Source organism: Lissotriton helveticus, chromosome 1_1 (assembly GCF_964261635.1).
Source record: "Lissotriton helveticus chromosome 1_1, aLisHel1.1, whole genome shotgun sequence".
NCBI classification, from domain to species: Eukaryota; Metazoa; Chordata; class Amphibia; order Caudata; family Salamandridae; genus Lissotriton; species Lissotriton helveticus.
This window is the reverse complement of record NC_136057.1, coordinates 881,958,693-881,972,128: the sequence shown is the minus strand read 5'-3', so window position 1 is coordinate 881,972,128 and position 13,436 is coordinate 881,958,693. Positions and strand designations below refer to the sequence as shown.

Genomic DNA, 13,436 nt, shown 5'->3' with positions numbered 1-13,436 from the left:
AGTATCGCGCTGGAGACCCCACACCACAATGCAGATCCGGTTTACATTGGTCACCGCCTTGAGTGGATTTCTCGCTTTCCAGGTTACTGGGATTACTGTGGTCCACCTCCAAATGCCGGTAGTGACAGAGGCGATACAGCGGATTTATCTGCTAGATGGGTTAAGAAATCCCTTGCTGGTGCCCCCGCGGACATATCTCCTGGCAATGTTGGAGGAGGTGTGATTGGGGATATGGGAGACGTGGCCGCTGGCTGGAGGAAGAACTCGGAGCATGCAATTTTGACCCCATTACCGGATGACGAGAAGAACAGTGCATTCTGGAACTTGGAGGCGCCATTGGTGTAAGGCGCGCCAGAACTAAGTCAGGTGTTGGAACATACTCGCCTGGGGGGCAGCAGCTCATTAGTTAAGAGAGAGGGCGGGATATTTAAATCGAGCTGTGACGCCCTGCTCTCACACAGACACGCAAGCGGCGCTGACTAGGCGGGATGCTGAAATGCATACGCCGCAAGAACGTTGTGCCTGTTCACCTCTGCAAGAGCGGCTAAATAAAGTCTCCCTTTCTAATCCTCAAGTGGGTCTCGCTTCTTTCGTGTGGAGAAGGTGTTGGATATATATATATATATATATATATATATATATATATATATATATATATATATATGTATGTATATATATATATATATATATATATATATATATATATATATATATATATATATATATATATATATATATATATATATATATATATATATGTTTAAACAATGGATACAGAAGCAACTTGGTATCACAGTGATGACAACACGTAAACTGCCCACATATATTTACACATTCCTGCCTCATACCGCTATGTGCCATTGTATCTCTTGCCACAGCTGCATCATTTCCCGCAGTCATTAGTAAAATTACCTTTGTCCTTAAATTACATAATTTACAACGGTAGTCGATGGGATCAATCTCATGTGGTAGTTCAGGCAGTATTGTAATCGGTATCTCTAAAAAAGTCACACTAGCAACTTCTGAACTCTTTTAGGGCGGATGCTGCCATGCTTCCTGAGGGTAGGACTCGCGTAATGTAAACGTTCCAAAAGTAATGGAGCACTCACGGGAATCCAATAAATGTGCTTTAATCACAGTGGATGCTATATCTACCAATTATACACCCCCCTATCACTCCCCTACATCTGTGGGTTTAAAAGGAGACAGGTTGCCACTCCTTTGCATACAGCATGTTTTTATGTTTTTTCAGTACAATTGCAATAATAACAGCCCTTATCAACATTGCAAAATTTATGCTTCATATAAATTTCCATCTGTGCCGTAACATGAAAAGCCCATCATTGAACACATCTAGTCCCCTTCACAAATGTATTTGAGTATGGGAAGAACTATTACATTAATTCGCCTTTACTACCCTTACATTCCTTTGTGAATCTGCACCAAATTGTCCAACAGCTTGCTAGTAAAAGTGCAAAGAGAGCACTGTCCTTTACATTTGTACTAATTGTCTATAACTATTCCCTGACCCTTCCCATGTTATTCCTATGTTAAATGTTTTGGGCCAATTATTAAAGGCAGGTTACAGAACAAAAAAAGAGCACTATTGGAGTACTTACTCAAAAATGCATTTTTGAATAGACCTCATCATTTCGAAATCTACACAAAAAATGTAAAGGGTCTAAGTTACAATGGCAATATCATCCAAGGCGAAGGTGCTTCAAGGTACTTGTTGATTGACTGGGGTGGGTAAGCGTATGCTCTTGTAAGATATTTGTCAGCCGCTAATCATATTTTGCCTTCTTTTGCACTTTTTAAATTTTGGACAGATCAGTCAAGTGAGGGTACAGTAAAAGGGGGGCTCAAAAAAGTGATAATTTGCAGATAACTGTTGAATCCTTAATAAACTCACATGAATTTGGCAGTTATTTGGCATATTTAGGGACTCATTTTGAGGGAATATGAATCAGCTGATCGGAATTGAAACCGGACGGTCATTGTGGCTGGCTTCCGACGGGCTCCAGGAGCCCATCGGCCAGCCAAAGGCCGGCCATATACCAAAAGGGCAACCTTTCCGCCCTTGGGATTATGATGCACGGTTTCCAGCAGGGTTTCCTTGCCGGCCTCTCCGACATGGAAATCCAGTTGGAAAGCGTGCTTGGGGGTCCCTAGCAGGACCCCCTTGTGTGTGCAACCTCCGGTTGCGGGCTGAGTGGGCACCTAAGGTGCCCCCTGTTAATCCCTGCACGCTGTGGCAGGCATTTCAAGGGGTGCAGGGATTAACACCAACTCCTATTTCCCTACGGGTGCATGTACTACGGCCAGTTTGCAGCAGTAAAATATGCTCCCATTGCGAAATGTCAGAATGCGACCGAACAGTGTTCAGTCGCATTCTAATCAGGCGGTCAAGACTGCCGACCGGAGGTCAGTCAGTTCAGTTTACCAGATGGTGTCCACCTGACATTGTAATCGGCCCCTTAGTGTTCTGTGGGAATGGAAAGTTTTGTGCAGATCCACCAAGGGGAGCTAAATTAAAAGTGGGGCAAAACATATCCATGTGCTATTAACTTTGGTATTGTTTAATGAATTTGCATGAAATTCAGTAGGCTTTTAGCAAGTTAAGCCCAGTGGAGTAAGCACAAGTTTCATGCAGATCAGACGAGGGTGCAGTGAAGATAAAGGGAGATAAAATATTGTGGATTTGCTAATAGCTTTGACACTTCAAAAACACAAGCATATTTAGCTTATTTTTATTATTTTGAGTTTCAGGTAAAATTTTCAAATAGGATAAAGGTAAAGGGAGAAAATAAATGGTTTATTTACTGAGAATGTCAGCATTTTTCAATTGATATGCATGCAATTTGTGGACTATTAGCAAGTTAAACACAGTTCAGGTTTCAGTGAGATCTGTTAAGGGAGAGGAAAGTTAAAGTGAGCTCACAACTCTGCAATTGGCTAGTACATTTTATTGCCATTTCATAGAGCTGCACAAAACTTGGCAGACACTTGACATGTTTATCTTAATTCTGATATGTTCACTATCATGCAGATCCATTATGGGGGGAGGTTACAGTGAAAGGTGTTGGGAAAGAGTATTCATTTGCCTATTAGTTTGGCACACTTTTACAAATCCACACAAAAATAGTCAGGAATTTACATGTTGGTTTATTGTTGATATGTTAGGATAAGCCCCGTTCTGCATTCCTAGGTTTCACGCACATATAACAACAGTAGTTAGGGGTGAAAGAGGGGTCGAATAGGATTTGATTTGAAGATAACGTTGTCACCTTTTGTACAAATGCTGTGATACCAGAAATGGGTTAACTTGCAAAGTGCAAGGGCAGCTAGTGGCTGTGGCAAACCACTGTTAAAGAAAGGTGAAGGCCATGCAGATTAGGGGTAGTCTGCAATATGATACAGATGCATTATCATTCACCACCACACCTACCACCTACACATCTAATACATCCATTCAGCAGCCAGTAAAGCATTCTACTGCTCCCTTTAGAAAACAGTTAGTATGAAGTCATGGTTAGCTTAGGCCATTATTAGGGATGTAAAAAATGTGCTTTTACACAATTTTGTGACATTTCTGCAAAATGACACGAAATTGTGCAAAATGGAAATCCATACATTTTAGCACACAATGTTACCTTTCGGCAATTTTATGCATTTCACACAAACAAAAGTGGATATAAACAAAACACTTGCGATCAACAGCCACTCGTGTTCTGTTGTTCTTGTGCATTCAGAGTAAAGTTTTACAATGAATGGTGCAGACTTGGGGGTTACTACACCTCTGTGTGGATCACTCTGTGAACCAAGTGATGCTTGCTGAAGTATACACACCCGGGGAACAGCACCCAATCAGCACAATCAACACACCCTTATTCTTGTTGCACATAGATTTGTGTATAAGTGCCCTGTGCAAGAATTATGAGTTTGGCACATTTGTATTTTCTCATTGCCAAATTCATACCATTACAGAAAAAATCCGCTGTTAGTCAGTCCTGTTCAACTTCCAGTTAACTGAGCATTAAAACAAAAAAACAGCCATCAGAGACGTAGGCCAAGTTACAGTAATCAAATATGTGTTACAGACCCTTCGCGAGTTAGGTGTGAGTGTTTGAACCTCTTTTTAGAACTTATGGGGTTGATTAGGATTGCAGGCGGATCTACACCGCCGGCGCGGCGGTGGCGATCCGCCCGCCATTGCAACCCGATTTACCCACCACCAGATTACAATGGCGGTGGATAACGCGGCGGACGAAAAGTCTGTCCACCACTTTTTCTGCCGGTCGGCAATCGTTACAATTGCTGGCCAGGCGGATCTGGGGCACATATATGGTGGTGGTGCATCCATATTATGATGTTGGGGTTTAAAGGCCTTTCCATGGGAAAGGCTGGTGAGGATTTGCTTTGGGTGCCCATTGCGGGCCCCCGTGGGGGGTGGGGCTTGTGTTGCTGTACTTGGTGGGTACCTTTGCGGTGGGTGTTGCAGCCAGCAGCACCCACCGCAATGTTAAAACGTCTGATGCGACCGCCGCGGTGGCGAGTGCATCATAATTGGGGTGGTGGGACCACCGTATGGCCGGCGGATGGTCCCGTTACCGCTAGGGTGGCGGGCAGACTAAAGTCCGCCCACAATCCTAATCACCCCCTTAGTATGGAGGAAGAGGTGGCAAGGCATAGAATTGAAAGGCAGTTTTTGTGGAGGGGCAGCTGATGCAGAATCTCAAATGATTTCGTACATGTGTTGTCTTAGCCAATAAGTTCATAAACTGTTCCCATTTCAGTCTTGATTTTGGCCACTTGTATCCTTCAACACTGGCAACGAGAGTGGTATATGACTACCTATACCATGTTTATCAGTAATGTTGGAGTGAAATAATACTACATTATTCTAACCTTTTGCCCAAGGGTCCAGTGAGGAAGTTACAATTTTCATAGAAATCAGAAATACCACACCTGATACCCATAGCAATTCCCCATTTTTAGGTCCATTTGTACCCCAGTACTTTCAACAGGTGTAAGCTGGGGAAGATTCAGTTGGAGGTTTATTGGGAAAGCAGTATTCCTACAACCCTTGAAATTCCACTCTCAGGAGTAATTTGAATTTACACAGGACCAATGATCATGGCCAAAGAGTAGAAAAGGGTTGAGAGGATCTATTTAGTGACAGAGAAAATTCACATTGATGGGACAGCATGTTGGAATAAAGGGGAAAAGGAGGGCATAAGATGATGTAGGCTAGTGGAGTAGGAGGAACAGAAGCCCTAATACAGAGCAGGTTCCACCACATTTGTCTGACCTGTGCCTCAAATGGCAACAGTGAGGTCCCAGATGGAGTTCACATTCAGACTGTGAAATCAACTGATGGGGCCATCATGCACAGGGGTGGTCAGCTTGCAACCAGTATGATTGTGAGATCCTGTTTCTACAGAATGACACTTGAAACTAGAGGGCCATTATGATTTTATTGTTATTTGAAAGAAGGGAGGATGTGGTGTTGATGCCTAGTGTGTGAGATAGGCGAGACAGTGCCTGTATGTAGCTAGGTTGTGTACATGTGGAAGGTTGTGTGGGATGAAATGGGTGGAATGGATCATATTCATGGATCAAAGATCAGCAGATTGTCTACCTGGCCAATGCCATCATTAAACGTTCACTGTAGCCAACTTGATTTGCATTATTTGAACCCCTTGATAAAGCGATGAAGTCACTATTATCAAGATAAAATGTATCCTGGGTCTTTAGTAAATATAGAAGACACTATGCCTAAGTATTTATGTACTTTTCTTCTTTCTGCAGCATCAATAGTGGAGCAGAAATGGTGGTGCCAGATGCAACCATGCCTTGAAGGAGAGGAATGTAAAGTCCTTCCGGATCGGAAAGGGTGGAGCTGCTCTTCTGGGAACAAAGTGAAAACGACGCGGGTAGGTAGTCTGGTAGAACCAGGTCTGTTGCTCAGCAACAAATGGAAAACCAAAGCAGGCGAATAATTCAAAAATTCAATTTCTAGAGAAAACAAACACAGCCACAGCGATGGTGGGTAGAGAAGATATCACTGTGCATCACAGAGTATTTAAAAAATGTGTCTCACAAGCCTTAAGGTTTCTATGGTTACTTCTCCTTAGGAATTTTAAAGCATACGTTCTTCGAAACAATCATGACCTCTTAGAAAGAAGAAGTAGTTTGTTTCTAGTTTTTATATTTATTTTTGCATTCGGATTTTATGTTGATGAGCAGTTTGAGTTTTTAAGCGGAATTACAGGCTCCCCTTTGTATTTAACTACAATGGCATTCTGTTATTCATAACGTTTGGTATTGCCTGCTCTGGAGCTTTTCCTCTATGGAAGATGTACTAATTGATATACCAATTAGTGTAGCACTTGTTTTAAATATATTGTGAAATTTCTACATGCAGGACTACTGGAAGTATGTGGCAGGGGAGGATGAATGTATGCAGCAGATTTGACAGAATTATGCAGCAAGAAAACTCCAATTATAATTCTGCATATTTTGTGACAGTATTAATTATTGTACCATTTTTACGCACACTGTCTGGGCAAATTTAGTATTTCTGTTTTTATTTATTTGTTCGATATTGTGCCAAAAACTCATAGTACGACAAGCATCAGTAATGCCAATAGGCTTCACATTTGAGAGAGTTAAAGTTATTGGCATTGCAAATGACAATGGGCCTGATTACGAGTTTGCCGGTCCATAGGACCGCCACACCCATGGTGAAGGTCCAACCACCACCGCTCTGCAGGACTGCCCACAGTATTACCACTGCAGCAGTTGGACCGAAGAGGTTAATTTTGCTATTCCTACTGCAGTCTATGCAAGATTAGGAAAAAATCGTTGCTTCAAACTTATTATATATATGAGTAACCTAATGAATGTAAAAAGCATTTTAAACTCAATGAAAAAAATAAACATGTATATATATATATATATATATTTATTTATTTTAAAAACGAAAAACAGTTAATCAATTTACATAGCTACTATTCAATTAATTGTTTTTTATTTAGCTTCACACCCTGTACCCCTAGAAACCTAGCAGTCTGCACCTAAAATCTAATTAAAAAATAACTATTCCATAATTTAAATTACATAATTAATTAGCAATTACTAATTATTACTTAAATAACTTCCCACCCTAGACACTTAGAAAACTAACATCCTGCAGCTAAATTAAAATAAAACTAAATAAGTGTTCCAAAATTTACATATTTAAAATTCAATTAAATAATAATCTAAAAATAATAATCCATAGTTAATTAAATGTTACTTAATTAAGTTTCCACCCTATACTACTACAAGCCTAGCATTCCACAATTAAAATATTAGTAAAATAAATCACTATTCCATATTTTAAATAATTAGGAATCAATTAACATAGAACGAGAATAAATCAGTATTACATAAATTACTTAATGAATATCAATCATATATTTAAATACATTTTATTAAATAATTCTTAATCATTTATTACCTAACTAACTTCCCATCCTATCTCCTTACAAACGAAGCAATCCACCACAACACTATAAATTACTATTAAAAATTAATAAACAAATTCTACATCACTTAAAAATAAAAGTTATATTTTTAAAACAATTAATAGCATTTATATAAACGATAGCAAGACTAGCAAGACATACAACTAATATATCTACTAAAACAACATTATTTAAAAAAGATATTTTTAACCATTATATTAGTGAAAATAATATTAAAAACATTGATATTATTTACAACAATATTATTAACCTGTTCAAATCTATATTCTGGTCATCGATATTTCTGTATCATGATATTTGTGTGTCACAATATTTAATTTCCAATATTTTTGTCCCCCAATATTTATAAAATGATATTTTGTTCAAACACCAAAAGATCAGTCTCTGATCCTTCCACTCCCTCAAAAATGCAGATGGATACCTGAATACAGGTACAAACAGTATCCTTAGGTAAATGACTAACCACTTGAATCTAAACAGAGCATGAATTGCATACAATGTAAAGGATTTAGGCCTGAGCGGAATTTCAATGAATCAGAGTAATTTCAGTAATTCTGCATTACTCTTTGACGCAGAATTCCTGCTAATTACACAATTACTCCTGCTTGCGTACTTTGGGGAGAAAAATCCTACTGCAAGAGCTCACTATTCATGAACTGCTATATTTAGCCCTTTTTCATATCGTAAAATTGCATCCTTGCATCTATTTGAGTTTTAAGGGTTCATTTTGGGCTAAGAAAATAGCATAAAATGCCAGGAGTAAGTTGGGTAAAATGTATACCCCAAGAGCACATGCAGAAAACGTGAGCGGCAATGAGCACACTGGCTATTTATTTTCTGTTGCATTTACCTTAATCTCTTAGCACAAAATGCATCTTCGTGTCCATTTGGATACAGAAACGGCAGCTGTGTGCTAAGAAATAGCACTAAATGCAGATTGGCTCTTCTCGCGTGATTCTGCATAATCTCACGGAATTCCTAGGTAATTTCGTGTGATTATGCTACATGGAATCACGTGAGTTACGCCCACCCCTGGTTTGAATTTTATAAAGCATGGATTGCTTGCTTAGTTAGTTCACCTCCTCCATGTCTATCCTATCACTGCGACGCAGGTTAGGCCCCTTCCTGTTCGACTAACTCCAAGTGTATGTGACTTACCCCAAAGATTTCCTCTAACATCTGCTCCACTCCCTCAAGACTAGTGTCAACCTCCGTTTACTATGACCAGTCTTTTTTATGGCAGGGCCGGGGCAGGAATCGCGGCAAAAGAAGAGGCCAACAAACTGTCAATTGGGCTCCGCAGACCAGCAGCATGACCGGACCAACACCAGGAGCTGCGACCTCGTAGTGAACCTGAGTTCTAGGGCCATCACACTGACTGAGAATGCTGTATTGAATAAAGGGCTGAGTTTTGTCCCCACCTATGTTGGTGACCGGTTCAACACGAGGTGTGAACTGGAATGTTTCTATAGGAAGATTCGGTTGCACTTCTTCTTCAAAAAGTCTGATCTAACTACGGCAGCGGGCGACTCATCTGATCCTGGTGAACAGAACACTGGTCTCAAACCTAAGTCGACCTTCACACCCCTGAACCAGCAAGTGCCAGCTAATGTCCTAGCATTCGAGCAAGCAGTAACACATGATGTCATGAACAATACCCAGCAACGGAAGAACTTTGTCAATCTGTCTTCCTTGGAGAAACAAGCATTGTCCACGCTTGCTAACGATAGTTCCCTTACCATTAAGCCCGCGGACAAGGGAGGTGCGATCGTGCTGCAAGACACCAACATCTATCAGGCAGAATGTGAAAGACAACTGAACGACACCAGGGCTTATCGGCGTCTTCATTTAGACCCCACTCAGAGAGTCTCGAATGACATCAAGAGTCTTGTAGAAGAAGGATTATCAGAGGGTTGGATTACTCCCCAGGAGGCGAGATATTTAGTAACAGCACATTCGGTAACTCCTTACTTCTACTGTCTCCCCAAGATACATAAGGCCCAGAGACCACCGCCTGGACGACCTATTATCTCGGGGATAGGCTCACTACTCGAGCCTTTATCTACCTTTGTAGATTTCTTTCTGAAGCCGATAGTGAAAGAGACACCGACATACCTACAGGACACCGGGGACGTGCTGAGACTACTTGCAGCTGCAGAGTTCGACGCAGAGACTGACCTGCTGGTCAGCTTCGACGTCGAGTCTCTGTATACGTCTATTCCTCAACAGGAAACACTTGACTGTATCAGAACCATCTTGGAGGCCAAACAATTAGATACAATAACACCAGTATCCTTCATAATGGAATGCGCCAGGATCGCCATGATGGAGAACTTCTTCCAGTATCAGAATGAGCTCTACCTCCAGGTTTCAGGGACCTCAATGGGGAGTGTCTATGCACCCAGCCTGGCCAATCTATATATGCACCAATTTGAGCAAGATCACGTGCTGAACCACAGTAACCCCTTTTTCCACCAGGTGGTACTGTGGAAACGTTATATTGACGACATCCTCGTGATTTGGAGAGGGTCGGCCGCTAAGGTGTCATCTTTTCACGCCTGGTTGAACACAAGGATTCAGTTCCTTAAGTTCACCATGGAGAGCAGCAAAGACAGACTGGCTTACCTTGACCTCTACATTTTTCCAGCAGAGGGAGGCCTACGAAGTGAACTCTTCAAGAAACCCATGGCACGGAACTCGTTATTATCATTCCAGAGTTTCCATCCGCAATCATTGCGTGAGAATCTGCCTGTCGGCCAATTCCTCAGGGTCAGAAGGAATTGCTCTTCGAACACTCCATATGAACACCATGCTGCGGAACTAGCATCTAATTTGAGAGATCGGCACTACCCGAATCATCTTGTACGCAGAGCTCACAAGAGAGCTTTCAACAATAACCGTGAGGCTCTTCTACAACACAGGAGGTCTGACAGTACCAGAGACCGAATGACCATGGTACAGACTTTTACCACATCCTCCAATGTGGTGAAGAAAACGATACTCAGACATTGGAAGATTTTGAACTCAGGGGCTGGTACTATACCCCGACCTTTGTTTGCATTTAAGAGAGGACCATCAATTCGGGACAGTTTGGTCCATACTAGACCACGGAGAGAACTAAAACAGGGTACCAACACCCTCTGGAATACCATCCCAGTACAAGGCCATTATCCATGTGGCAACTGTGCGGCCTGTCCACAGACACGCAAGACCTTAACGGTCGACATCGGGACCACGAGACCCTGGAGGCTCACAAAACACACGAACTGCAACTCAGACAAACTCATCTACTTGATCACGTGTCCATGTAAGAAGCAATATGTGGGTCACACAACGAGAGCCATCAAGGCTCGAATCAGCGAATACAAAAGTACGATCCGCTGCAAGAAACAATCTACGGGCCTCACCAATCATTTCCTAGAGGCAAAACACAAAGCAGAGGATCTGACTTGGGTGGTTCTTGAACAGCCTTACATTCCACCACACATCGCTGATGTCTCGCACTTTTTGTTTGTTAAAGAGCAGCGTTGGATTTTCAAATTGAAAACTGATGTGATTGGATTGAATGACAACATTCCATGGCTCTCTATCTGAACGCACTCTCCGTGCTCTTCAACCTGTGTGTGCACCATTTGCCATTGCGATACTCCTCCATCACCATGTTTGGGACTGAGCGGGTACCTCCAGGTGCTGTGATCTGAGAGGCCACTTAGACCCTTAAAGTGGCAGCTGCCATATGCAGCCTTCCCCACTAGCAGGGTGCACCAACATAGGAAGGTATTCCGCCTGGGGGGGATGTATAATTACTTTCACTTTCTAGGCTTTAATAGACTCTAATATTATACCGGGCGTTTTCTGACTCATTTGGTCATTTATATTTGCCCAGGCAGGCTTCTTGAAAGCAGTCTGCAGCCTCCAATGATGTACATCCTTGACTCTCTGGGGAGGGCTCTAGTCTGCTTTAGTTTGCCTGTCATAGGTCCTCGGAACACTTACCCCTGGGGGCGTATTTATTTGCAACAAGTTAGATGTTGTACACTAAGTAACATACATGTTTATAGCGACATGGGCGTACATAACAAGCGCAGTCACATAGTAGCGCCCTACAATCACAGGCGTCCGACTTGGGATGCATGGGCCTCATAATGGAGAGTTCTTCTTGTTGATCGATACCCCCTGATCCTGCATGACCTAGTCGGCCTGAATAGCATATGAGGCTGTAGTGACTGCAGACGAACTATTGTTTCTAATACATCGTCATTACATTTTGCAGAATGAGGCTGCGCTTGAGAGGCCTGCAAGTGCCCTTAGGATGCGGATGCGCCTCGCTGACACTAGGTGTTGACAGTAGATGCGGTAAGAATAGCCTGAATGGGTGACGCGGGAGAGCCCGACGAGTGCACCCGGAATGCGCATGCGCCTACCTCAGACACGTGCGATTGGGGTAGCGTTCTCATCTGTGGTGGGGACAGTTAGTTTAACGCATGCGCGCCATCGCTTTTGCCCTAGAGGCGCATGCGCGAGGTAGTGTCTCAACAGCGCACAGGCGCTGTTGCAGCGGGACACGGACCAGCTGCAAATCATCAGTCCACTAGCGCTAGTATATAACTGGCCCTAACCAGTCCGTCGGTGCCTCCCCTTCGGCTCGTGAACCCGCCGTGAGGTACCGACGGACAGGTGAGTTGGGACTGTATGAGTGAGATTGTGTTTTTCTAGCGTGTACTTTGAGTCTGGCCGTTAAGGCGCTTTTACTTCTTGACCTTAGACATGCTTGTTGGGATGAGGTGTTTCCCCCTTGCCTCCCCCTTATTTACCCCTCGTTTTTCGTTTTGATTACAGCAAAATTGTTGAATGTAGATACAGATACTGCACACTGTTGCAGTGTAGGTATAGAACTAAGCAACTTGTTTGTAGTCAATAAATATTTGGCAATATGCATTGAGGTTACATCACAAATGACTCGTCTAATGTTGTCATCTGGTCTTTCATGGTGAGATCCTACCTGTGGGCAATTCAGAAAATTATTGGGTTAGGTAGACAGTACAGTGTACTTTAGTTTTGACAGTGATCTGACCAAGGAACTGTCTTTATTCACACGTCTAGAGCGGGGCCTTATCTTTCCGAGCAGTTGCCGGGTGAGGTGAGGCTTACTTCCCACAGATTGATGGGTAAGTGTAAAAATGTTGTGTTCTTGAAACTCTATACAGTAGCACTTTTGGTGACGTTATTCTCGCACCACTAGAAGGATCATCATAAGTTAGTGATTGATCTGTCTGAGGTTGCTGGAATGATTGCTGGTTATGCACAGTAACAATACGTGGTACCTTGGGCATATTCAAATAATCAAGATTGTCTATGTTTCACCAGGCACCACGTGGTTATACAATTTGTATATGGTTTTCTTTTGACTTTTTTACTACAGGGAAGACCAATCGCATCCACTGAGCAACTCGAGAAGATGCGGTAGGATGGTCGTGTTCGACCACTCTTAGTTTACCTACAATATGGTTATTTGATCTAATCTCTTACTTTCAGTTCATTTCTACACATTTGGTAGTGTAATCTGCAGTAGCATATGAGAGCTTGGCCCTGATGAATGCCAGTGAACTTACACAGTACGGCAGAAACATGTTGGCCTTATTTTTGTTTTCCACCAAGCAAGCTGGACAGTGATTATTTTACACTGTCATTACACTATTTTTAATCTGACGTCCAGGCAAGCACTAATAAAGGTCTTCGTTTGCCTTGACAGCCATTTTAGCCACTGCACTATATTCATAAATTTTTTTGCACTGCACTTATCAGTACCACCTTTGTATTAACATTTGCGGTGTCCAGACCATGACTCAGTCATGCATTGCCAATATACACCTGGGCGTTTGCAGACTAACCATGGCCTGAGTG

General features: G+C 42.3%; 1 protein-coding gene across 1 annotated transcript in view; it reads left to right on the top strand.

Moving 5' to 3' along the window:
- TAFA2 (TAFA chemokine like family member 2) overlaps positions 1-13,436 on the top strand; it is a 1,231,988-nt gene that overhangs the window by 1,012,881 nt on the left and 205,671 nt on the right. The window contains exon 7 of the mRNA XM_078655863.1: positions 5,812-5,936. Within this exon, the coding sequence (XP_078511989.1) occupies positions 5,812-5,936 (125 nt within the window). The remainder of the gene's footprint in view (positions 1-5,811; positions 5,937-13,436) is intronic.